The sequence below is a fragment of the Furipterus horrens genome, unplaced genomic scaffold (genome assembly GCF_987537825.1).
Source record: "Furipterus horrens unplaced genomic scaffold, mFurHor1.1.pri manual_scaffold_8, whole genome shotgun sequence".
Lineage (NCBI taxonomy): Eukaryota > Metazoa > Chordata > Mammalia > Chiroptera > Furipteridae > Furipterus > Furipterus horrens.
The window spans coordinates 4,873,434-4,897,628 of NW_028327178.1; the positions used below are offsets into that span (position 1 = coordinate 4,873,434).

The window sequence follows — 24,195 nt, forward strand, 5'->3', positions numbered from 1 at the left end:
TCCAGAACACGTGTGGACCTCTGTGTGTCTACGTAATATCAGTGGTAACCTCATCCCATGAATCCCACTGAGCATCATAGACATCACAGAAAAGGAATTATAACAAGGGCTAATAAAAAACAGAATTCAGTGCAAAGCATATTTCTACATGATCAGGTTACCTATGGCAGGGGTGAAAACTATACAGAGGACCGACTCAGTGTCCATACTACTTCCTAGCAAGAAGCTCTGTTCCTAAGCCCAGCTGCATAAATAAAATTTTTGTGAGCCTTTCTAATAGAGTATCAAAAGCATACAGTGAGCCTTATGTTTATATTTGACATGTGTAGGTGGATACAACTTCCAGAAACATCTCTGGCCCAATTTAGCTCAGCCTCGTGTGATCCAGTGGAAATGCAGAGAATTAGAAACCATGATTATCCATCACATAACTGTATGTGTACACACACATACAATCAAACACGGAGTCAACCATATTCTGCTCTGAAAACAATATCAGGACAGCTTAAAATCATGTAACTAGTTCATAAATGTGACATGCCACATGAATTGGACAGAATATATGTCTTCCCAAGGAGAATAGGTAATTAAAATAATTATTTGAGATAGAAATAGGAGATAAAATGAGATGCAAAATAAAAAGTTACTTATTGGAACAGTAATATAAATCATTAAACACAGACATAAAAATACTCGGTATGTAATTAATCAGAACGTCACATAAATGCTTAGGTTACCTGGAAAGAGGAGAACCTTTGCACAGAAAAATAACATTATTTGACACTCCTGATGTACAAAAGTGAGGTTGGGCAGGTGGCAATTCTGTAGGGCAGACGATAGCAGCCAGGGTGACAATCACAGACTGAGCACCACTGAAGTTTCCTCTTCCGTGTTCAGACTTCGCAGGATGGCAGTCTCGTAGCCACCGTCACGATCTGAAATAAGAGAAAGGGAAATGACCATGGACGCACTTGAGTAGCCAGCATATCAGTGTTAACATGGATGCAAATATCAGTTCTTCCCTTCCTGGTCTTCATGCGTCAAAGGAAAACGGGATTTGGCTGCAGCTCCCCCATGTCTCTGCTCCCTCCCAGCTACTGCCCTCATCTGGACAGGATTTCCCGATGGGTCATCTTACACAAATAACCCAAGGGCCGCTGCTGAATACAATAATTCATAATTATATGGTTTGTAGACAAATCCAGCCTTGGACTTTAGCTCTAAAACCATGCATCAAGACAAAATAGATTCTTGTCGATATGTACAGACAGACCCGTGGGACTTTCTTTTCTATCACAGACCCAGGAGAGAAGCTATGAGGCCGTGGGCGTGGACCCCGCCACGTGGCGGGCAGGACGCACACGCGCGGGAAGCGGTGTCAGAGCAGGGCCGCGCTTCGCTCACGAACTGAGCATCTCTGTTTTGAACCGCAAAGATGGTTATGCTTAAAACTCAAACCTTCAATGGCATTATGCTGACGTTTGGATGTCTCTCGGTTTCACGCTGGTGCTGAGAGCCGAGACAGCTCTAGCAGCACAAGGAAGGCAGAAATGTAGGGAAGACATGGTTGAGGTCCCCATGTGTCTCTAAAAACTCAGAGGAGAATCCTGTGCCCAACATGATCGTGTTAGAAGGTGGAGCCCTTGGCAGGTGACTGGGTCCCCAGGGTGGAACCCCCACGTCCGGGATGAGTGCCCTTAGAAGAGACCCAACAGAGTTCCCCAGGCCCTTTCACCGTGAAAGGGTACAAAGAAAACTCTGCCGTGGAAAGAGCCTCACCTGAGCATGCTGGCATCCTGATCTCACATGTCCAGCTTCCAGAACTGTGACAAATAAATATTTTTGTTGTGATGGTTTATAAGCCACCCAGTCGGTGGTAACAGAAGTGGGACAGACTATATTTTCAGGAATGAAAGCAGAGGGAAAATGAGATGGGATATACTACCTGCTAGCTGATATCCCCCCCCCCCCCCACCAGGATAGAATCAAAAACCAAGGAAAGGGACAAATAATATATTTTAAAGGATACTAATGCTTTAGCAATTTTCACCTTCTTCTTTACTAATTTTTTGCATTAAAGAAAAATCTATTCATAAGCCACCAGATTTTTTTAGCACTCGAAGTAAACAGTACCTTTTTATATGAGAAATGTTAAAATGTTTAAGTATTTCTGATGTTAAGGCTGTCTATTTTAGGCAAAGACAATCAAACTGGACAAGGGCTCAGCAGGACCACGACTGATTCTGATTCTCGAAGGGAGTTTATAAAGATGAGCCCTGAGACCCTGTGTTCTAATGGGATATCCGCAGGCTTGCTTCCTCTGGTCTGATGCAGGAAGCTCCAGGAGGCTCCTGTAATGTGTGTTCTCTCTCTCTCTCTCTCTCTCTCTCTCTCTCTCTCTCTCTCTCTTTCTCTCATGCTCTACCTCCCTGAAAACAGTTTCTGTAGTTTCGTTCATGAGACAAACTCATTTCCTTAAAGATGGGTACTTGTCTTCTGAAGAAATTAAAGCGCATTGAGCAGATTCTAGCCTGTAATAAAAAAGCTGTCAGAATGTCTAACTGTGATAATATGATTGAAGAAATAGATAAAACATATTCCTCCTTTCCAGCTTAGAATGTAAGTATTGGGAATATTTTCTTACTTCATAATTCTAAACATAAACGCCATGTTTCACTTTACAGAAAAAGAAGCATATTAAGTAAAAAAACAAAACAAACAAACAAAAAAAAACGCTTCTCAAAAAAATTTGTGGTGAACATTTTACTAGTCCTACAATGAATGTTTTGCTTCTCTTGAATTATATATCCATGTTTAGGGGATTTGAGCATAATTATTTCAGTAAAAGGGTGTAGGGCTTGAACTTGCCTAATTTCCCATAAGAAAAATGAAATCAGGATTATACAAGTATATCACTACTATATCCAGTTGGCTCAGAAATAGTGACTGAAAGAAATAAGAATGTCATCAGCCACAAAAATTAAGTTAGCCTCCAGCTCTGCTTGTCCCGGGCAATCTTCCTTCAGTGATCATTTTGAATAGATCACAAGTATATAAACGGCCCATGGCATTGAAAAGATTGGAAAAGCAGTAGAATATTTTAGCAAGGACCCAAGCACAGAGAAAGAAGATGAAGGGGAAGAAACACACTATATTAAAGGTAGGAGAGCCCCTGTAATTTAGGCTTGGCCTTCTGTGAAGCTCAGTGATTCACAGAGCAGAACAAAATTGGTGGTGAGACTAGGGTTGTCTGAGTGAGCAGTCTGCATTTACCAAATTATGTGTATGAATAGAAATGTCACCATTTCTGATGAAAAGCCCTGGTTGGGAGTTTTAGAAGCCCTTTGGGATACTTAAGAGCTCTTTGGATGCCCAGGTCAGACTATAGTTCTCAGCTATGACAATCTATACACTATTGCAAAAAATATCAATCATCAAGTAGCCCCAAACATCCCACTATTGTTCATACAGTATAGGACATTTCCTGTTTTTCTGTTGAACACTCAAAATAGTATGTAATTTAAATCATATTTTCATCTAATTTACTGCTCTGCCCATCACTAGCCCCCACACACAGTCACATTCAAACATCAGTGACCATATCCGTCTGTCTAATCTGTCCCCAGGCAGAGTCCAGGGGCTGCAGCAGGGCAGTGCCAATTACAAAGTTGATTATTTAATGAATGCCATATGATAGCACTATGATTAATGTCCTATTAGCAGTGGAAATTAAGGTATCTATTTGTGAGACTCTATTGATAACACATGCCACAAATTATTAGCTTCTTCACTCTTCAACTCAGAGTTTCTATTTTTTTAGGAGTGTCTCTTAAGTTAGCAATAAGAAATAAGAAGATAAACTTGTATGTGTAGATGTTTATTGCAATAGTATTTATAATAATTAAACATTTCAAAGCAGAAAAATGGTTAACAAAGGGGAATAACTTCAAATAGTAGTATAGTCACACCTGATAACATTATGAATCCAGTACAATGATGTTTCAAAAATATTTTTAAATAGCAAAATAGTCAATATATAATTTGGGTGGAAAAACAGACTCAAATCTACCTAGACATCATATTTGTGGTTATAAATATAGACACAGTCATGAATTTAGCATATAGGTATATATTTTGCATATGTATGGGACCATGAGAGTGTGTGTGTGCGTCTGGGTGTCCAGGGAGATGTTGGACAGAACACACGTTATGAGTGTAGACTCTGGAGTCGGGCTGCCTGACTGTGGATCCCACATGATGAGTTGTGCCACATAACAGACAATTTACTTAGCCTCCTTTTCCCCCACTTCCCCTCCCCCCTTTGTGCAATGGGGAAGAGAAAGATGGGGTTGATTTAGGATTAGATGGGTGAATATCTACTTAGAAAAATGCATAGCAGAGTAAACATTACTCCTTTCTTAGCTATTATGATGATCTAAATATAAACATACTTTCTATGTACATAAAATGGACCCATACACACACACACACACATATTAACAAAACTGCAAAACTGAGCAAAACATTGTCAATGAGTATTTCTGACTTTTAGATAACATTTGTGTTTATTCTACATGTTTTCCTGTTTTCTGACTTTTTACCTGGAATGAGCAAATATTGTTTTTATAATGAGAAATAACAACTTTATGCATGGTATGTAAACAGATGGATTGAGTTACATACATATAACACATATGCTTTACATACAATACTGTATTAAAATGCAATACTGCTTAAAATGCTGCTCTGGACATCCTGTGCTCTATATAAATGTTTATTAAATTAATGTAAGTGGCAGTTGAGGAATTGGATAGTAAGTAGTAATTAAAGAGTATTCAGCCCAAGATATTTGTAAGAAGGGATGTTAAAGAAAAAAAAAGGATTTTAAGAGAAGACAATATCAGTTTAGCAAAGTTTGAATTTTATAATTCTAAGATTTAACTATATTTGGTAAACAGCATTGAAAATTCTTGTAAAAAGGGGAAGTAGAAAATCCATGGAAAGATAAAATAAATTGGATGACAAAGTCCAGATTCTAGATATGAGGGGGAATATAATATGAAAGCAAAATAGTATAACTTTGTTTTAAAGGGGAAATCTTCTATATGACCCTGGAGCATGAAAGGCAGCAGTGGACATAAGTGTATGGAAGTTTATATTTAAAAAAGCAAAGAATGCATCTAGTCAAGCAAGGCGAAGCAGAGTATTGATACGTTTCAATTAGAAATTCTAAATTGGTAAATGAAGTCCTATATTCCTAGTTAGAATCATAAATGAGGATTAATTTTTTAAATTTTTTTATTATTTTAATATAAGAAGCCCACCACCTTTCCTCAATTGTAGTATTGAAATACATTGGCACATTTTTTCTGGTAGAGAACCTCTGTTGTTTCTGAGAATACACACCATGTGGTCAAGAGGAATGTGCACTTCTGGATCCCATTTGTGAGATTATCACTTAGGATTTCTCCCCCTATAATCATAAATTAACCCATGATTCTCATTTCTTATACTATTTTCATCAAGGTGAAATTTCAATAATTTACTGTCTCATAAAACACGTTTGGAAATGTGCTCTTCTGAACTTCTTTAAAACAGTTTTAAAAATCTGTTTCTTACGGCCTTGATAAAACTTTCCTGTAAAGCTCCACAATAAACCTTGGCTTATCTGTTTCAAGATGGAATAAGGAATTTGATGCATGACTAAGGTATTTAATAGTAATTGTTCTATTGGGTTTCTGTTTTATTCTTTATGGAGTACTGAAAATTATTTTCTAGAAAATTTCAGGTGTCCAAATGTATAATTTTAATGGGTTAAAGTTTTCCATAATCTTGAACTACATTTTATAGTTATATTCTGTTACTCACTCTTTTGAAGTTACTTGGGTGTGTTTCTTCTTTCTTCGTGACCAACTTTGATAATAGGCATTAGGTTTGATGAGAAATTTGGGAGATTCTGTGGTTGTCTTGAAGGTATTTTTTCCCTCCCTCCATTCTGCTTCAGGAAGGGTGATATTTGTCCTGGAAGTCACATTCCCAGTCCCCATGGCCCACATTTAAGTCCAGAGTCATGAAAACAATCCAATGTAAGAGAGATATTTTTGTACATAAAAGGAAGTGTCTGAAATAGAATAGAATGCTTTGTGATATAGCAGATTTCCTAACACAGGAATGATTGAAGCGTGGGTATTGGTATCAGAGGGATTATTACAATGGTTTATGATTAGATTGTTAATCTTTATGGCTTATTCCAGTTCAAGCTCTCTAAGATTCTTTGAAAATTTCGATCCTCTCTTGAGCCTCCAAATGTTGATTTTTAAAACTCTTTTATTTCTTCATAAATTCAGTGACTATCTGTTCAGCACCTACTGCCTTACCATATACTCTGTAGAAGTGCCGGGCATAAAATGGTACAATAAAACAAAGACACGATGCATGTCCTCATGATGTCTACACGTGGTAGAAAACACGGATGCTAGACAAAAGCATGTGCCTGTATACACAGAGCGTGTACCTGTAGTTTGGTATGTGTCCTGAACGAAAGGGTCAGCACCGTGAGATTTAGGCTCCGGTTCTATGCAGTCAGGGAATGCGCATCAAGGACATACCATTTAAGCTCTCACCTCACACAGGAGAAAGCAGCCAGGGGAGAACAATGAGCGTAGTGCTGTGGCCACACAAGACAGCTGGTGCTGAAGCAGAGCCGGGGGTGGGGGAGAACACTGTGCTTTCAGGGAGCTTAAAAAAAATGAGTGCTGCCGAAGCGTGAAGAAGGACCGGAGAAGAGCACAGAAAACCCATTAGTGAGCTTACATCACTGCAAGTTTCACAGGGCATGGGAACAGTTCAAATATTTATCCTGCGTTTAATAAGAAGCTGTTGAGACGTTTTCATGTGGAGCATGACATAATATAAATTGTGTTTCTGCAACACCTCTGTAATGGAGACTGTGTGCTGGCACCCACGATAGGAGTGGGGAGTGAGCCTCCAGAGGCGGAATAATGGTCACGGAGACCAGAGTAGGGGCGGGAGAGAGGGCGTCAAGTTAAAAGGAGATTTAATTGAATTTGCTGACTCGTTAGGGAGTGGCTGAAATAGAATGTCAAAAACTTCAGTTTCTCGACAAGACAAGATAGCTTGGTATAGGACTTACCCAGCCACTGTAAACGATTCTCAAAATGGGGGGAAATGTATAAAAATGTATAAGAAGACACTTGAAAGCATCGGACTAGGCTGTGAATTTTAGAGAAGAAGAGCACATGGACGGATACCCACACTAACGCTGGGGTTCTCGCAGGAGGGATTTTTCAAAATGCGGTGCAGAGAATCAGAGTAGAGTCAGACAGAGGACTCTGGTCTCACTCACCGCGTGGCAAATAGGGACGATGAAAAAGCAAGGTCAGAAATTGTAGATGGACAGGAAAGGGACGTTGCCACAGCTGAGTCCGTGGCTCAAGTCTGACTTATATGTATGGTCATATTACTATAACCTGCGTATTGAAATAACCGAATTGTCAGGGAAACTGTATTGAGAGGAGGGTGTGGTGTTCAGGGGAGAGTACATGCCTGTGTATGTCTGGTGAAGGAGGAGGGAATTCAATGACCTGCTATAGACGGGAATCAACAGATAATGTGAATGGTGGTGGTGGAAACCATGTCAAAGCGTGGCCGAAAAGACGAAAAGAAGCAAATAATATGCCAGTGATAGGAACTTCTGGTTATATCAACAGGCCTTTTAGGAACGGTTGATTCTATGAGACATGTGCGTGTATAGCTTTGATTAAAAATTAGAAAATAAAGATTGATAGTAATGTGCTTTGTGTAAATAAGAGTTTTCCAAATATACTATTTCACAAATGCCTCTAATAACTGAAATTACACTAAGTTATGCAGATTTTAAGAAATCTATACCAATAATATTAATCCACACAAGATTGCATGTTTTCTTGCAAATAAGAAAATTTTAGATGTTTCTAAAACTGATAATGTAGTTTAACTTACCAAATTGGCTTATAATGTATGAATGTTATAAAATTTGAGGGGTGCATGAGAAAATTATAAAAAGGGAAATACAATTAAGTTTGAGTAAAATTTGAACAGTAATTTTGCATTCAAGATTTGTGAACAGTACACTGTAAAATGCTAATGACATGCATAACTTCGTGTTCCACACAATGTACTTCTTTTATTCAGAAAACAGACATTTCAGAAAATCACTGGTAACAGAATACTGTTATGACTGATATTTTTCAATATAAATATAAGTAATCAGATAATTAATTTACATGTTAAAATTTTAGAGAGAGAGTACCGAAGACAAAGTGCAGGGAAACAGTGGTGGACATTTTAAATTTGTAGCTTGAGGTAAAAAATGATCATTGGCAGTGGTCCAAACAAAGCCAAAATAATAACAATAAAGAGACATACATACTGATGGAAGGAGACTAGACGTTGAGCCGTGAGCATACAGTGCAGTATGCAGGTGATGTATCATAGACCTATACACCTGAAAGGTGCATAATCTCACCAACCAATGTCGCCCTAAATACGAACGATCAGATTGTCAGATTGTGGACCTCTGTCTCTCTCTCTTCCCTAGTTCTTAAGTAAGACAACATCAGTTGAATTGTAGAAGAGTTCCAGAGGGAAAATAGGTTTTCACTTTATATCTTAGCAATATCCATTTAGTATTGGTGAAATGCACTGTCAACGGGAAAAGGGAAAAACCTATAACATGATATTCGAGGATATATCTTGGTATGTCCAGTAATTATTGGCCCAGGGACTTCCATTCCACATAAATAAAACATAAGAAAGAAGTACAAATAATGCCTTTGATAAAATTATTTCTAAGCAGAAATAAATTTTTCAAGATTTGTCATGAAGATAATAAAAGTTAATATGAGTGAAGACATTACTTCACTGGCCCAATACTTAGTCGATGATAAGTAATTTCTATTACTTCCTTTGCTATATTTTCTCAAAGACTCTTTCATGTCACTAAGTCATTTGTCAAGTTTCATCCCGATATCGTCTATTCTTAATTTGTTAAAGGTTTTGCAATGTAAGAGGAACTTTTTATTATGTTAATTATAAAGTAAATGGCAGGGATGATGCCAGATTTTACAGATATATTATTCCAATCTCCATAACACCCATACGATCAGTAGTATTATGTTTTTTAAAGAATTGAAGTAATTTATCTAAGATCAAATGATGTGGTAACTGCTGGAAATGAAATTGAAATTAAACTGAGATCCCTTCCATAGAGCCTGCAATACATAAAGGAAGATAAAACAAAACCACTTCAAAGGGTCACAATTTATATACATATCCATGCACGTACACATATACACACCAGGTCTGTCTGGAAAACGTCCAGCCATTGTTAATAGGTTTGTGTGACATCAATGCAACCTTGCGGCCAAGGAGAGGGGACTGAAATGCATATGAGTGAACACTGGTGCCTTCACTGTGAAAGCCAGTGGGGTAGGTAGACACCATTGAGTGAGCACGTGTCTGTGTGGCTGTCACACTCCAAATGCCCGAGGGAGCAGAGCAACAAATCTGCCTCAGATTTTGCATTAAGCTTGAACATCCCTCTGCAGAAGCTATTCCAGTGACTCAGAAGGCTGCAGCTGTGGGCAGCTGGTGGTTGACAACAGAGTGTTTTTGGCGAAACATCAAATCACCCAAGTGACTCAGCCCTGCTATAGGCAAATTTGGCACCCTGCAACTTCTAGCTTTTCCCAAAACTAAAATGACCTTTGAAAGGGAAGAGATTTCAGATTGTCGATGAGATTCAGGAAAATACAATGGGGCAGCTGGTGGAGATTGGGAAAACTGTGTGAGGTCCCAAGGTGCCTCCTTTGAAGGGGACTGAGGAGTCCTTGTCCTGTGTACAATGTATCTTGTATCTTCTTCAATAAATGTCTCTCTTCCATATTGCATGGCTGGATACGTTCTGGACAGACCAAAATCATATATATGATTTTAAAATGTGTGCTTTTTCTATTATAAATGCCTAGAAGTAATATCATATGATAGAACACCACTTAAATTGAGTTGATCTAGAATAGACATTGGCTTTAAATTTTGCTTTTCTGTTTTTGAAAAAGATTATAATATATTTAAATATAAGTGTATATGGAAAATAGAGTTAGTATTAAAAGAAATCTTGCTTTTCCTCCAATGTTTGTTACTATTTGCAGAAGGGAAGTTTACTTCTACACTTGCCAGTATGGCCGCCATTAGCCACTGATGGCTGCTGAGCAAGTGACGTGTCTGCTCCCGACAGGACCGTGCCGCCTCAAGTGTAAAATAAATATAAACTCTACAAGAATATTTTTTTCTACTCAGGTATAATTGACACATAACATTATATTCGTTTTGGGTGTGCAGCATAATGATTCAATATCTGTATATATTGCAAGTGGTCACCACAGTAAAGCTTATTAACATTTGTCACCATAAATGGTTACAAAAAATTATTTCTCTCGCGATGAGAACTTGTAAGGTTTTCTCTGAGCAGCTTTCCAGTATGCAGTGCAGTATTATTAACAAGTCACCCTGCTGTACATTACACTCCCAGGTCTTATTCACTTTATAATCAGGAGCTGGTGCCTTTTCATGCCCTTCACGCATTCTGCCCACCCTTCACCATGCACCCCCTTCTCTGGCACCCAGAAATCTGGTCTCTAAATCCATGAGCTTGTGTTTGCCTTTTGTTCTTTTTTCTTTTAGATTCTACATGTGAGATTACGTGGTAAACGTTTTCTATGGCTTAGTTCACCAAGCAAAGTGTTCTTAACGTTCATCTATATCATTACAAATAGCAAGATTTTATTTCCTGTGGATATACGGGTGTGTCTGTGTGTGTGTGTGTGACATCACATCACATCTTCTTTGTCCATTCCATCAATAGACATTTAGGGTTTCTGTGTCTTACCTATTGTCAACACTGTGCAGTGAACTTGGGGTGACAGATATCCTTTCAGATTAGCGTTTTTGTTTCCTTTGGAGAAACACGCAGAAGTGCAGTTGCGGGATCATCAGGTAGTTCTCCATGAAAGTTTGGAGGCTTCTCCGTACTGTTTTCCGCGGTGGCTGCACCAGTTCACGTTCTCATCGCCAGTGTGTCAGGGTTCCCTTCTCTCCACGTCCTTCCCGGCACTGGTTATATCTCGTCCCCTTGATAACAAGCATTCTAACTTGTGTGAGGTGACAGCTCACCGTGGGTTGGATTTGCAGTTCCCTGATGATTAGTGCTGTTCAGCATCTTTTCATGTCTGTGGTTGGTATGTCTTCTCGGAAAATTGTCTGCTTTGATCTTCTGCCCATTTTTAAATTGGATTTTTTTTTTTTTGGCTATTGAGTTTATTTTATATATCTTCTATATGAACCCCTTATCACATATGTGATTTGCAAGTATTTTCTCCCATTCGGTAGCTTAGTCTTTCTTTTGTTGATGGTATTACTATTTTTATTTTTATGAAGGAACTGTTTTTGAAAAATATTTATTTATTTATTTTTTAGAAACAGCAGAAGAGGGGGAGAAAGGGAGAGAAACAGCAATGTGAGAAAGAAACAATCAGATGCCTCTCACCTGCCCCACCCCCCGGGGTCCTGGTCCGAACCCAGGAATCAAACCAGCGACCTTTAGGTTCCTAGGCCGGCACCCAATCCACTGAGCCACACCAGCCAAGGCTGTTGATGGTATTCTTTGCTGTGCAGAAACTTTCCAGTTTGATGTAGTCCAACTTTGTTTATTTTTCCCATTGTTGCCTTTACTTTAGAAGTCAGATTCAAAATATCAGCATCAAGACCAGTGTCTAGAAGCTGACCACCTGTGTTCTCATCTAGAAGATTTATGATTTTAGGAGCTACACCCAAATCTTTCAGCCATTTGAGCTCATTTTAGTGGTCCCTCTTCATTCTTTTTCACGTCCAGTTTTCCCAACACTCTTTATTGAAGAGACTGTCTTTTCCTTATCACATATTCTTGGCTCATGTGTAGTAAATTAATTGACCATACTCCTGGGGGCTTATTTTAGGTTTTTCTATTCTGTTCCATTACTCTATATATCTTTTTATACAAATACCATAATGTTTTGATTACTATAGATGTGAAATCAGGGAGTGCATAGCCTCCGGATTTGTTGGCTATACAGAGCCTTTTGTGATTCCATAAAGATTTTAGGGTTTTTTCTTCTATTTCTGTGAAAAAATGCCATTGGAATTTTGACAGGAGTTGCACAGAATCTGTAGCTTGCTCTGGGTCATATGGACATTTTAACAATATTATTTCTTGTAATTCACAAGCATAGAATGCCTTTCCCTTTATTTTTGTATCTCATTTTTTATATTTATTGTATATAGATAATGGTAATATGTTGGAAAGGTTGGGCTAAATATATTATTACAATTAGTTTTATCAACTTCTTTTTTCTTTTTTCCATGGCTTATAGCTGGATCGCATTGTATTTCTGTTACCCAGTGCTGTTTGAAAATTTAATTTTCAGTGCCGGAAACGGAGTAGACTGGAGAATGGGTCAGCTCCTCTGTAGAGAATACTTAATACTCTTTAGCAATGCAAGTCTGCTGATCTAACCCACTACAGAAGCTGCAAGGAAATTCTTAGTTAGGAATGAGAATATAGTCTGCATACTAAACAAATTTTCTGTACTTATTCTTAAGATAATTTGTTTTACTGTTTTATTATCAATCATTCAGTACTGCCAATTTACGATATTAAATCCCAAGTAGCTTTTAAAGGACCCAGAGCTTCCACAGCACAATTCTAGACCATAAACCATTGACAAAATGTGTTAGCACTTAACCATCTTTGCATAACTTTATGAATGCATGGCTAGACAAGACTCAAAGTGCCGAACTTTGGTTATAACAGATAGTATAGAAACTGTGGTATAAAGCGTACTACACTCAGGGCCAAGCAGGAAACCTTTAACACACATGGGCTGAAGTCAACTAGTTATGCCATATCTCCTGAAGTAGCTCATATTCTTTTTTCCTTGCCAAGAATTCCTGTTGGACCTAGAGGAGAGAAGTTGGCGGAAAATGATAGAGAGCAAAGGGGGAGAGTGGAAACCACTCATCTGGCTATTTAAGAGCTGCCTACAAAATGCACACCCCTCGGAAATCACGGGTGGAGAGGAACTAAGTAGGACAGAGAGCAGTCCAGGTAGGACAGGGGTGGGACAGACCTAGAGAGAAGGAAAAGCAAAGCCCCAGACCAAGCGTGAGATGGGCCGTCATACCTGCAGCTTCCCAAGAGAAACACTATGCTCCCTTTCCACCAGAAAACTCCAGCCCTCTCCTTCCCAGTGCTGCGGAAACATTTTAAGATTTTTTCGATGTGTGATAGGTATCTTAATAGGAAGGTGTCAGAGCATTTCAAATATGACTCACTGCCAAATTGCTACAGTTCTCATTGCTGGAATGTCAGCAGCTGGAACAAATTTTATTCTTATCCCTAGTCCCGATGACTCACCATCTAAATTGTCAAGGTAACTGCCATTTCTGTTAAAATTTTGAGCTTGTCATGTTTTCTCTATTCCATTGGGACCACAAGTTAGGACTTCTACATAAAGTTTCAGAAAATAAACTTATAAAAAGGTAGGTAATTTGATCTGACTCTATGTCTCTTCATATAAGAAAATTTAAATTGACAAAACACTTAACAGAAGAAAATTAGCAGCAAGGACATTTGATCGAAGGAAAATGTGAGAAAGGCAAAGAATAGAGTAAACACTCCAATAAAACTTAGATCTCGCGATTGCATGGGCGTTTGACGCTGCCGGGCGCCCCCCACAGATGCCACGGGACACGGCCTTCAAGAAGTGGGTGTGAGGCGTGACAAGGAGAGGCTGTGATGGGATAATGACTAATATTAGACAGAAGAGAAAGATAAGCCAAAGCCTTTGGAAGAGATTTCAGAGTCGTCTTGAATAAGAGTGCTGGCAGCCATCAAAAGTTAGCAAACTTGAAAAGCTCTCTCGTAACTCAGAGGGCAAAAACCCTAAATGCTTAAAATGCAGGGAGAGAACATAATGCAGAAAAAGAGGTGGGGCCAGCAAGTATTGGCCTTGCTGACGGAATAATCCATGATCACAAGGTGGAGAGAGAACACAGAACAGTAAAAACATATAAGAAATAACACTTCATCTAAAGTTTCCCTCAGCTGGAATTTAAACACTGAAATATGCAGACTGACTGTACTATTTACAATGACATTAAAGTTAACTGCATACTTACATTAGGGTGTTCCCTTTTCACCAAAAGTAACTTTAAAATATGTATGGTCTAAAAAAATACTAATCTGGGTCTAGTCCCCACTGTATAAATTAATAAAAATGCATTTGACTATGGCCCTTATTAGAAGTGTGAGTGTATATGATATTATGACTGTTAGCTGGAGGGAACAGATAAAGTACTCAAAGAACTGTCCCCAAGACACACAGACACACGAATAGACTCCCATCACCTGAACAGTGACATAAATTCAGGAATTCAAGAATACGGAAATTGTGGTACGGGTTGACCACTTACGAACATCATAATGTTAATCATTGATTTCAGTCTAAAGCTTTGTTATCAACAAGGTCAGGGTAAAATAAAAGTTACTTAATAAAACTATGCATTCTAATCTCCAGCTTCAGTATTTTCACTTGTGTGTTTTTCAAGAAGGGCAGCAAGAAAAGAGGCAAATATAAAAATGAACAAAAATCATCTAGGGGATAGTTAAAAGGTAATTGTATTCCAAGATTTCACTAACTGCAGCGGCTCTTTAGTGGAAGCAAAGTCAGTACGGAGCTCCCAAACCCCGGGCCGAGGAGGAACTGTGAGAGCAGGAAGCCCCACACAGCGGAGCCTGGGGCAGCGCAGAGAGCAGACAGCAGCCAACATGTACAAGCAAAGATAAGAGAGCTCACTCATTTATTTATGACATTGTTTGTTAATATTTTACACTCTTTTCGAAGAGACAAAACTCTCAGGTTGACTCAAAGTAACACCCACTTATATTCCGTGTGAGAGAGGCCCCGGCGTGAAGCTGGAAGGACAGAAGGGGACAACGTAAGAGCACCCCCCCGCCGCCTGCCCCTCGCCGTGCCCTGCATCTGCCCTGCTCCTCCTTGGGTCCCCTGCCTGTGTGATCACTCCTGCGGCTTTGTGGGCAGCCATGGGCAGGTCCCAGAGGGTGCTTCTCATGGTCTGGTGTCTACCGAACCCTGGGATTGCAAACCAGCGTGTGAGCACATGTCGAAGGACAGGGCAGATGCTGTGGACAAAGATGCACACCTGCCTCCTGGGGGACTTTGGTTCCCGGTGGCAGGTCCTCGCTCAGCCACCTATGAAGGCCTTCATGGAAACACACGTGCCTCCCTATGGCTTTTAGTCCAAAAATGTCCTTCTAATCCAGAGGACCTGGGGAATTTAAAGGCGTTGGTCATCTGCCTTTCTTGAGGTCTCCATGGTAGAAACAGAGAATGTGTGCAGACTGAGACTAAAGGCAGAGAGCCATCTCCCAGCAACCCCACCAAGAGGAGAATTTTCTAGTGTCTCCAACATAACGTACCATTAAGGCAGAAACTATGGCGTATTGCACAGACCCCTGGTTTTCTACAACCAACGGAATCTAATATCTTCAAATGAATAGCTACTGAGGGGACCAAGAAATCATATGCAAAATGATGTTCCATGATACCGCTCAGATCAGTAGACAGACTAATCCTAGGAGCATGAAATCAGAATATGAACACTACATTTTGGAACTAAAAAAAAAAGAGGTGCCATCATATAAGTTTAATGGACGGGAACTCTGCTTCAATGTGAGAGAAAACAGATCACCCCAGACCAAGGCTACTGTCAACAACAGCTGGAAAATAAATGACCAAATTGTAACGTCATCCTTTTGGAGGCATCTGAAATGTGCAGGTACCACAGACCTAGCTGGGCTAGAACTGCAGAGATGAGAGAACCAGGTAGTTGTGAGCTGATGACCACCAGCCATTTCTCAGTTTTCCTGGAGAAAATAGCGGTTCTATGATGGCTCGGGACCGGCACGAACCCGCTGCTGGGCGGGGCTGGGAGGAAATGAGTTGGGCATCATGGACCACAAGGAACTGGAATGAGAAATTCAGGACTTGAAGGCCCGCTTTCACAAAACACTGGCGAATTATGAGGCTGGTTGGGAGCCAATGCTTCTGAAAAGAAGGAAAGAGTCCCCCACCATCCCACTAGAAAACATGGCCGAGCAATAAAGCAAAAGATGGCAGCCTCAGAGAAAGCAGAGTCACCCAATGACACCTACCGATCCTGGGTGAAGCTAGAAGAATAAGAATAGTGAAGGCTGGAACCGACAAAGAAGAATATTATACTTGGGAAGAAACCAGGAGGAAAAAAAACAGAATAAAAGTAAATAGTTACCTACTAGTTTCAAAGAGGTTAAAAAATACTGTATCCATGGAACATAAAGATTAATTTTTAAATTTTAATTTAATTTCATTTCAAACATTTTTATTTATTTATTTTTCAAAAAGGGGAAGGGAGGGGGAAATAGAGGGAGAGAGACATCCACGTGTGGTTGCCCCTTGCACATCCCCAGCTGGGGACCTGGCCCGCAACCCAGGCCTGTGCCCTGACTGGGAATCGAACCGGCGACCCTTTGGTTCACAGGCTGGCACTCAATCCACTGAGCCAGACCATCCAGAGCAAGGTGATTTCTTTTAAGCCCAAAAAGAAAAAGCTTGAATTAAAATGGAAGGACAAAAATTTTTACTGTGAATAATGTAATTTTATTAAATTATGAGTGATATACTAGGTAATTAAGCACAAAAGATAAAAACAAGGAATTTAGGTGTGTTGGAAAATGGAAATTCCAAGATGACAGAGCTGTATCAAAATAAGGATTCAGCCCCAATTAGTTTATCACATAATATTGTTCATTTGGAATTAATTTACTCGGTATTAAAAGTAGTACAAAGGGAAAAATAGGTGCATAGAAAATTATAGATGTAAATAAAACAGGCAATGATTTAGAAATGGATCACATTAACAGATAAAAATGTATGGAATCAAAAATAATCCTTCTCAAGCTTTCCACTCCCTCTGGTGTGCTGTACCCCAAGTTCATACACAGTGGGGAGAGCTGCACACCACCCACACCAAGAATGCTTCGGGGATTACTGTGCTTCCCATGCCGGTCTCATTTTTGTGCTAGAAATAAACTAGGACCCAGGCACGGCCCCGAAGACCTTTGCATTTCGGAGTGAAATGTGCACGTATTTATGAGCTCTATACTCATCTTTAAATCTGTGTAACGGCTCCTCTTGGGATGCAGAGACAAGACCATATGCTCCACAGCCTGATTTAAAATCAACTGTCTAACAGCTCCGTTCTGCCATACATTTTTATTAATCTCTATAAGAGTCAAGCCGTAGGACAGGCATTATTAAAAACCTGAGAATAACCAATGGCAAACTCCTTTCTGTCTATACTGCTTCCCATTTTACATAAACCTGTGGCACTGCAATAAAACATTAAATTTCTCTACTGCAGATCTTTTTTTAGTTTGTTCATTATAAACTACGCTTAAGTGCCTGATAATTAGTGACGCTGAGCATCTTTTCATGTCTGTTGGCCATGCGTGGGGCCTCTTTGGAGAAACGTTTGTTCGGGTCCGCTGTCCATTTTCTTAACCCTGTTGTTTGTTTTTGGGTGTTAAGTTGATAATCTCCTGATATATTTTGAATATTAACTTATTATCAGATGTATCACTGGCAAATATCTTTTTGCCATTCAGTAGGTTGTCTTTTTGTTTTGTTGGTTTCCTTCACTGTGCAAAAACTTTAGTTTGATGCGGTCCCGTTAATTTTTTCCTTTTGTTTTCCTTGCCTGTGGGGACATAGCCAGAAATACTGCTAAGAGTGATCTCAGAGAGTTTACTGCCCATGTTTCCTTCTAGGAATTTTATAGTTTCTAGTTTTACATTTTAGATTTTAATCCGTTTGACTTTATTCCTGTATATAGTGTAACAAAGTGGTCATTTCGTTTTTGTGCCACGTATCTGTCCAGTTATCCCAATGCTATTTATTGAATAGAATGTCTTTACCCCATTGTATGCTCTCGATTCCTTGGCCGTAGGTTAATTGACCATAGAGAGGTGGGTTTAGTTGTGGGCTCTGTCCTATTCCATTGATTTATGGGTCTGTTTTTAGGCCAGTACCATGCCGTTTTGATTACTATGGCCTTGTATCAATAGTATAGGTCAGTATCAGGTAGTGTGATACTTCTAACTATTTTTTTTGTTTTTCTCAATTGCTTGACTATTCAGGATCTTCTGTGATTCCATATAAATTTTAGGATTATTTATTCTATTTCTGTGAAAAATGCTAGTGGTATTTTGATAGGGACTGCACTGAGTCTGTAGATTGTTTTTTGTGGTTAGGACACTGTAATGATGTTAATCTTCCTGTCCATGAGCACCGTATGTCCGTTCATATATTTGAATGTTCTTCGATTTCTTTCTTCAAGGTCTTACAGTTTTCAGAGCACAGGTCTTTAGCCTCCTTGGTTAAATTGATTCCTAGATACTTTATTCTTTTGCATGTAACTTTAAATTGAATTGTTTCCTTAATATCTCTGATAGTTTGTAATTGTTGTATAAAATGCAACTGATATCTCAATATTAACTTTGTATGCCAGTACTTTCCCAAATTCATTGATCAATTCTAATAGTTTTTTGGTGGAATCTTTAAGATTCCCTATAGTTCTTTGTCATCTGCAAGTAATGCTAGTTTTTACTTATTCCTTTCCCATTTGGATGCCTTTCATTTCTTTGTCTTAACTGACTTCTTTGGCTAGGACTTGCAATACTATGTTAATTAATTATGGTAAATGTGGATATCCTTGTCTTAATCCTGACCTTAAAAAAGTTTTCAGCTTTTCACCACTGCGTATGTTAGCTGTGGACTTATCATACATAGTCTTTGCTGTGTTGAGGTGTTTACCCTCTCTCACGTTTTCTCGGGAGTTGCTCATAATAGATGTTGGACTTTGTCCAACACTTTTTCTGCATCTGTTGATACAATCATATGATTTTTGCCCTACATTTTGCTTATGTGGCATGTCACATTAATTGACTTGCAGATACTGAACTGCCCTTGCATCCCAGGAATAAAGCACACTTGGTCATGGTGCCTGGTCCTCCTCAGGCGTTGCTGGATTCGCTTTGCTGATATTCTGTTGAGGACTTCTATGTCTACGTCCATCGGGGGTGTCGGGTTGGCCTATACTTCTCTTTTTAGTAGTGTTCTTGTCTGGCTTCGGTGTGTGACCACTTATTTTGAAGGAAGAGGGGCAGAGAGGGCAAGCCGGGATCCGGAGGCTAAAGCCGAAGTCCATGCTACCCCCTTTTGGAAGCACAGGGTGCGCTACTCAGTGGTCAGGAACCGACCTCATGGACACGGACATCTGAGTAAGACCGTCTTCGACATCCAACACCAAACTCGGAGTTGACTGTAAGCTCAAGAGCAACCAAGCCAGTGCCAATGAAATGCACAGCAGAACAACCAACTTCTCAGTTACAGTCAACCCGCACAACCTGGAATAGTAAGAATCATTGGTCTTTCAGCCACAAATATTTGGCCTAATTTACAACAAAGCAAGATACAACCAAAACATGATTCTTGTTTCCAGTATTTAGCAGAGAAATCATTGAAGCAAAGAACAGTCTTAAACCATTATCTGTACAAACCAAATGTCCACAAAGCAAATTCCATTTCTGAGTGAAGCTTAGCCCTCTTCTGGCACTTCCTTCTACAAGTCTGTCCATGTCACCTTCTGTGCCTCAATTTCCTCACTGGGTTACGAAACCAATAGGTCCCAGCACGTGAGTCCCATGAGGATTAAATAAATAAGATGTGGAAGCACCAAGAATAAATAGTAGCCTTCCATGTGAGTCTGTATCGAGATAACAGAGAGAACCGCCGGATCTGCTTATCACAACAGTCCAGCTCCAGAGTAGACGTGGCCTGCTAGGACATGGCAATGAGAACATGGGATTGTGGGAAGAGCCAACTTTCTGCAGACTTTAATTTCCCCTTTGTGGGCTTTGGTCTGGAAACGGGTTATGTGGAAGGAATTCCTACAGAAGGTAAGTCAGGCATTGAGAGCTGGGTGCAGGGAGACTCTTGTTTCCCACCTGTATTTGGGACCTTGGGAAGAAGATGCCTTTCATGGCCCCACACCAATGGGCGCCATCGACACAGGAAATCCGAGAATCGCGGTCCGGTGGAGGGAGGTGCATGTAGCTTCTCAAAGCTGCACACAGTCCTCACGCGTGGCTGGGATGCACAGTCCGCGTTGAGGGTTCCAGATGGTGGACCCCTCAGTGAGGTGGCATGTAGGGGATGGGATGGGAGGCCACAGAGGCGACATCAGAAACAATCAAGATGGAACCGGTTCAGCAAGGGGGACGGCCAGTGAAAAGCGAGTTCGTATTTCACCATCAGCATGTAGGCTACACATCACCATTCAGACTAGCAAACACTCTCGGCAGTGTGCCCTTGCGCCAGGGTAAGGCCAGCGGCTGGCCTCTGTCCCCCCGCCCCCTCGTCCTGATTCTATTAGTCAGGCCTTCTTCCAAGTGAGAGACGGAAACAGGGGCAGTCAGAAAGGCTCCGTGAATGATGAAGCCTTTTACACAGAGACAAGCTAATTTATTGTATAAAAGTAAGCTTCATTCACCAATCAACTAGTAAGTTTTCATTTTCTCACTAATTAATGTGGAGGGGGGGGCAGGAAGACCAGACATATTTTAACTTAATTAAATTTTACAAGTTGGCTTCATTTTCAAATAGTTATGTACATTTATGTTGCATCTTGTTAACATTAATTTCTTTCTTTTGAAAACTAAACTTCAATATGAAGCAGTATTCTATACTATGTCAGAAGGTCTTAAGGAAATGTTCCTCTAAGTACAATTTTATACTTGGCTTTGCTCATTCGACTCAGAAGGAAATCACAGCTTTATTTCAGCCTGATTTAGAGATAATACTTCCCACTGCTGTGGGCTCTTCCATGGTTTTACTGCCACATGTCTGCCCAGATAAAAGCAAAAGCCCTTTCAGTTTCCTAGAGGCGGCCGGTGCTTTCTCTTAGCTTCCATCACAGGCAACCAGTTACTTTTCTGAGAATAGCGTATAAATTAGAGGACAAATGTCACCTTGTCCTTATAGCACAAATCACATTGTTTGACACCTCTGCCCACTTTTGCTTTGTGTTGAGAATTATACCTCACTTATTGTCACCTCTCTAGGGTGGAAACATTTTTCACACAACATGTCATAAAAAACACACATGCCCAAGTCTATCAATTAATAAACCATTACTTTTACTTAATACATGGCTTCTTTTATCAATGACCAAGCAAATTGTAAGGTTTACAACCTATTTTTTCTTGCAGATGTTATAGTTCTTTCTGCTTTATGTGAGATGTATATTGGAAGCTCCTTCTGCCTTTCAAAAATTCTATATTTTTTATTATTTCACTTAGCATAACAGTGTCCAGTTCCAGCCATGTTGCTGCACGAGGTGGGAGTTCCTTCTTTCTCTCTGCCACATAGAACTCCATTGTGTAAATGTACCACAGTTTTTTTTTCATTCATCTACTGATGGGCACTTAGGCTGTTTCCGGCACCTGGCTATTGTAAACAGCGCTGCTATGAGCATGGTGTGCCTAAATTGTGTTGATTGCTGTTTGGGGATTTTTCAGGTATATACCATATGATCTGACTTATAAGGGTAAACTAATGTGCACAAGAGAAGCAGAGGCATAGAATCACAGAACAGACTCACCTCTGTAAGAGGGGTGGGGAAGGTGGAGACTCATTGAGAGACAGTGAAGGGACTAGTCAAAGAACATGTATGAGGGGCCCGTGGTCAAGGACAAGGTGTGGTGATTGACTGTGGAAGGAGGGGTGCTGAGGGGTAGAGGGGAGCAAAGGGGGCAAACCCAGGGTGACCATAATAGCATAAACAGTAAAGTATTCTTTTTTAAAGAAAATCTACACCTTTTAGAACCAAAGTTGTTTTAAAGTATTTAAATTGTCTTCACCATAACATATGACATCTACTAGGCAAAAAATAGAGTTAGAAGCTTCTTTCACTAATATGTCTAGTGAAGGAAAATAACGTTACTGATATTTAAGAAGAATATGTCTAACATCCCGATCCTGAACTGAACAATTGAGTGTGTGTGTGAAATAAGTCCCGGTTTTGTAAGTGCCTGAGTTCAGTCTCCGAGTTCTCGTTTGCTTCTTTCTGGTCACCCGGAGATCGCTGGAGCTTATGGATCTGATTTAAGGCACCGTCGAGCTGAAAACAAAGGAAAGAATGCTTGACTCAAAATGATTGAGAACACCCTTTTACAAAGAAGCTTTATTTCTTGCATGGCACATTCTCGTCATGCGAAGGTTCTTCTGCATATGTGCAGGAATATATGGGAATACTCATTTATTTTTCTATAATAGAATTACCGCATATATTCAATAATAAAATGAACATCCACATGGACTCTAGAATATTTCACATTTTCTGTATTGAGGTACTCTTCCCGCATTTCAACCCTGCTCTGCTGCCTGAGTCCCAGTCTGGAACGTGTGCTCATTAGTCCCAGGATTTTGAGAATGTTGCCAGACTTGCGATCTGGAAGAGGGTGTGCCTGTCTGCAAGGTGCTCCTTCCACTCTTGGTTCATACACAATCACATTCCCCGAAATGCAAGTTTAAGTGATGGACCCTGGCACCCTCTGAATAAGTTGAGGCCTTGGCTTTGAACTTCCCTTCTCAGGAAAAAAATAGATTTTCTCAAGCATTGTGTTCCTCCAATTTAACCATGAAATATTTTTAAAGTGTTTTAATTCAGTTGTCAAAGTATTTTCTTCTTAGCCAGTGTGGAGGTTTTATGGGTTAGGATAACAGGGTCTTACTGTCCTCTTCCTCATAATATTTCTAGTAACTAGATTCATCCAATCAAATATTTCAAAATCTTCTGGAAATTTACATAAATGTGTAAATTTCAAGCCTCAAGACAAAAATCTTGCCTCTCCCTATGGCCTTACAGTAAAATAAAATTACTTTTAGTATCTAACAAAATTGTATCTAATAAAATCTTCCTTATTATGCAAAAAGTCAAACACTTGCTGAAGATGAAACCTAATTTCAATCCCCTGATCTCTAGGCCAGTGTGATCCAGTTTACATCACTGTAATCATTAGAAAGACTGTAAAAAAATGTTAAATTGGTGCTGTTACTTTTCAGGGAGAAAAAAATGCTTTTTTTTCATATACACATGAAATAATACCTTTTGTATATAAACCCTTTTATCAATTATTTGTAGCATGGAATAAACACTTTGTTAAAGTATGTCAATATTAACACCCAAATATTAATTTATTTCTGAATTTCAAATATATAGATACTGTAGTAATACCCACATTTTGTTGACAGCCACAATTCCTAAGTTCATATATACCTACTAGATTACTTTTTTTTTAAATTATTTATTTGTTTGTTTATTTATTTTATTTTTAGAGAGAGGGGAAAGGAGAAAGAGAGGGAGAGAAACATCACTGTGTGGTTGCCTCTCATTCACGCCCCCATTTGGGGACCTGATGTGCAACCTAGTCATGTGCCCTGACTGGGAATCGAACCAGCGACACTTGGCTCACAGGCTGACACTCTATCCACCGAGCCACAGCAGCCAGGGCCCTACTAGATTACTTTTATATACAGAGTCCAAGTTTACTTTCTTACCTTAAATGTTCACCCTTATCAAACCTGAACAGGTCTTTGTAGACCCCACTCCTCCTAGTTTCCACTTTATATTATTAAGTGTTAAATTGGAAAGGTTTTACAGAACTTATGCATTTTTTTAGTTCTATTTTTGTGTGTTAGTTCATATAACATATATTTGTTAATTAGGCTTATGTTTTATTTTAATCATTATATTACCTGAAATTATTCAAATCAACAGTGCTATTTTATTAGGTAAATGTTACAGAAGTATTTATTAGAGTACAATCGTATCCTGTACATTACAAAAAAGTTCTTATAAAATTTCAGTATGCTCAGTATATAGACTAATTTTTGCTATTTGAATGTAGTCTTACATTTT

General features: G+C 39.5%; 1 protein-coding gene across 1 annotated transcript in view; it reads right to left on the reverse strand.

Moving 5' to 3' along the window:
* Positions 1-855: 855 nt before the first annotated feature.
* The window catches only part of CCDC102B (coiled-coil domain containing 102B), a 101,136-nt gene continuing 77,796 nt past the window's right edge, over positions 856-24,195 (reverse strand). The window contains exons 9-10 of the mRNA XM_090286081.1: positions 22,245-22,395; positions 856-935 (exon numbers count right to left, since the gene is read on the reverse strand). Of these exons, the coding sequence (XP_090142207.1) occupies positions 856-935; positions 22,245-22,395 (231 nt within the window). The remainder of the gene's footprint in view (positions 936-22,244; positions 22,396-24,195) is intronic.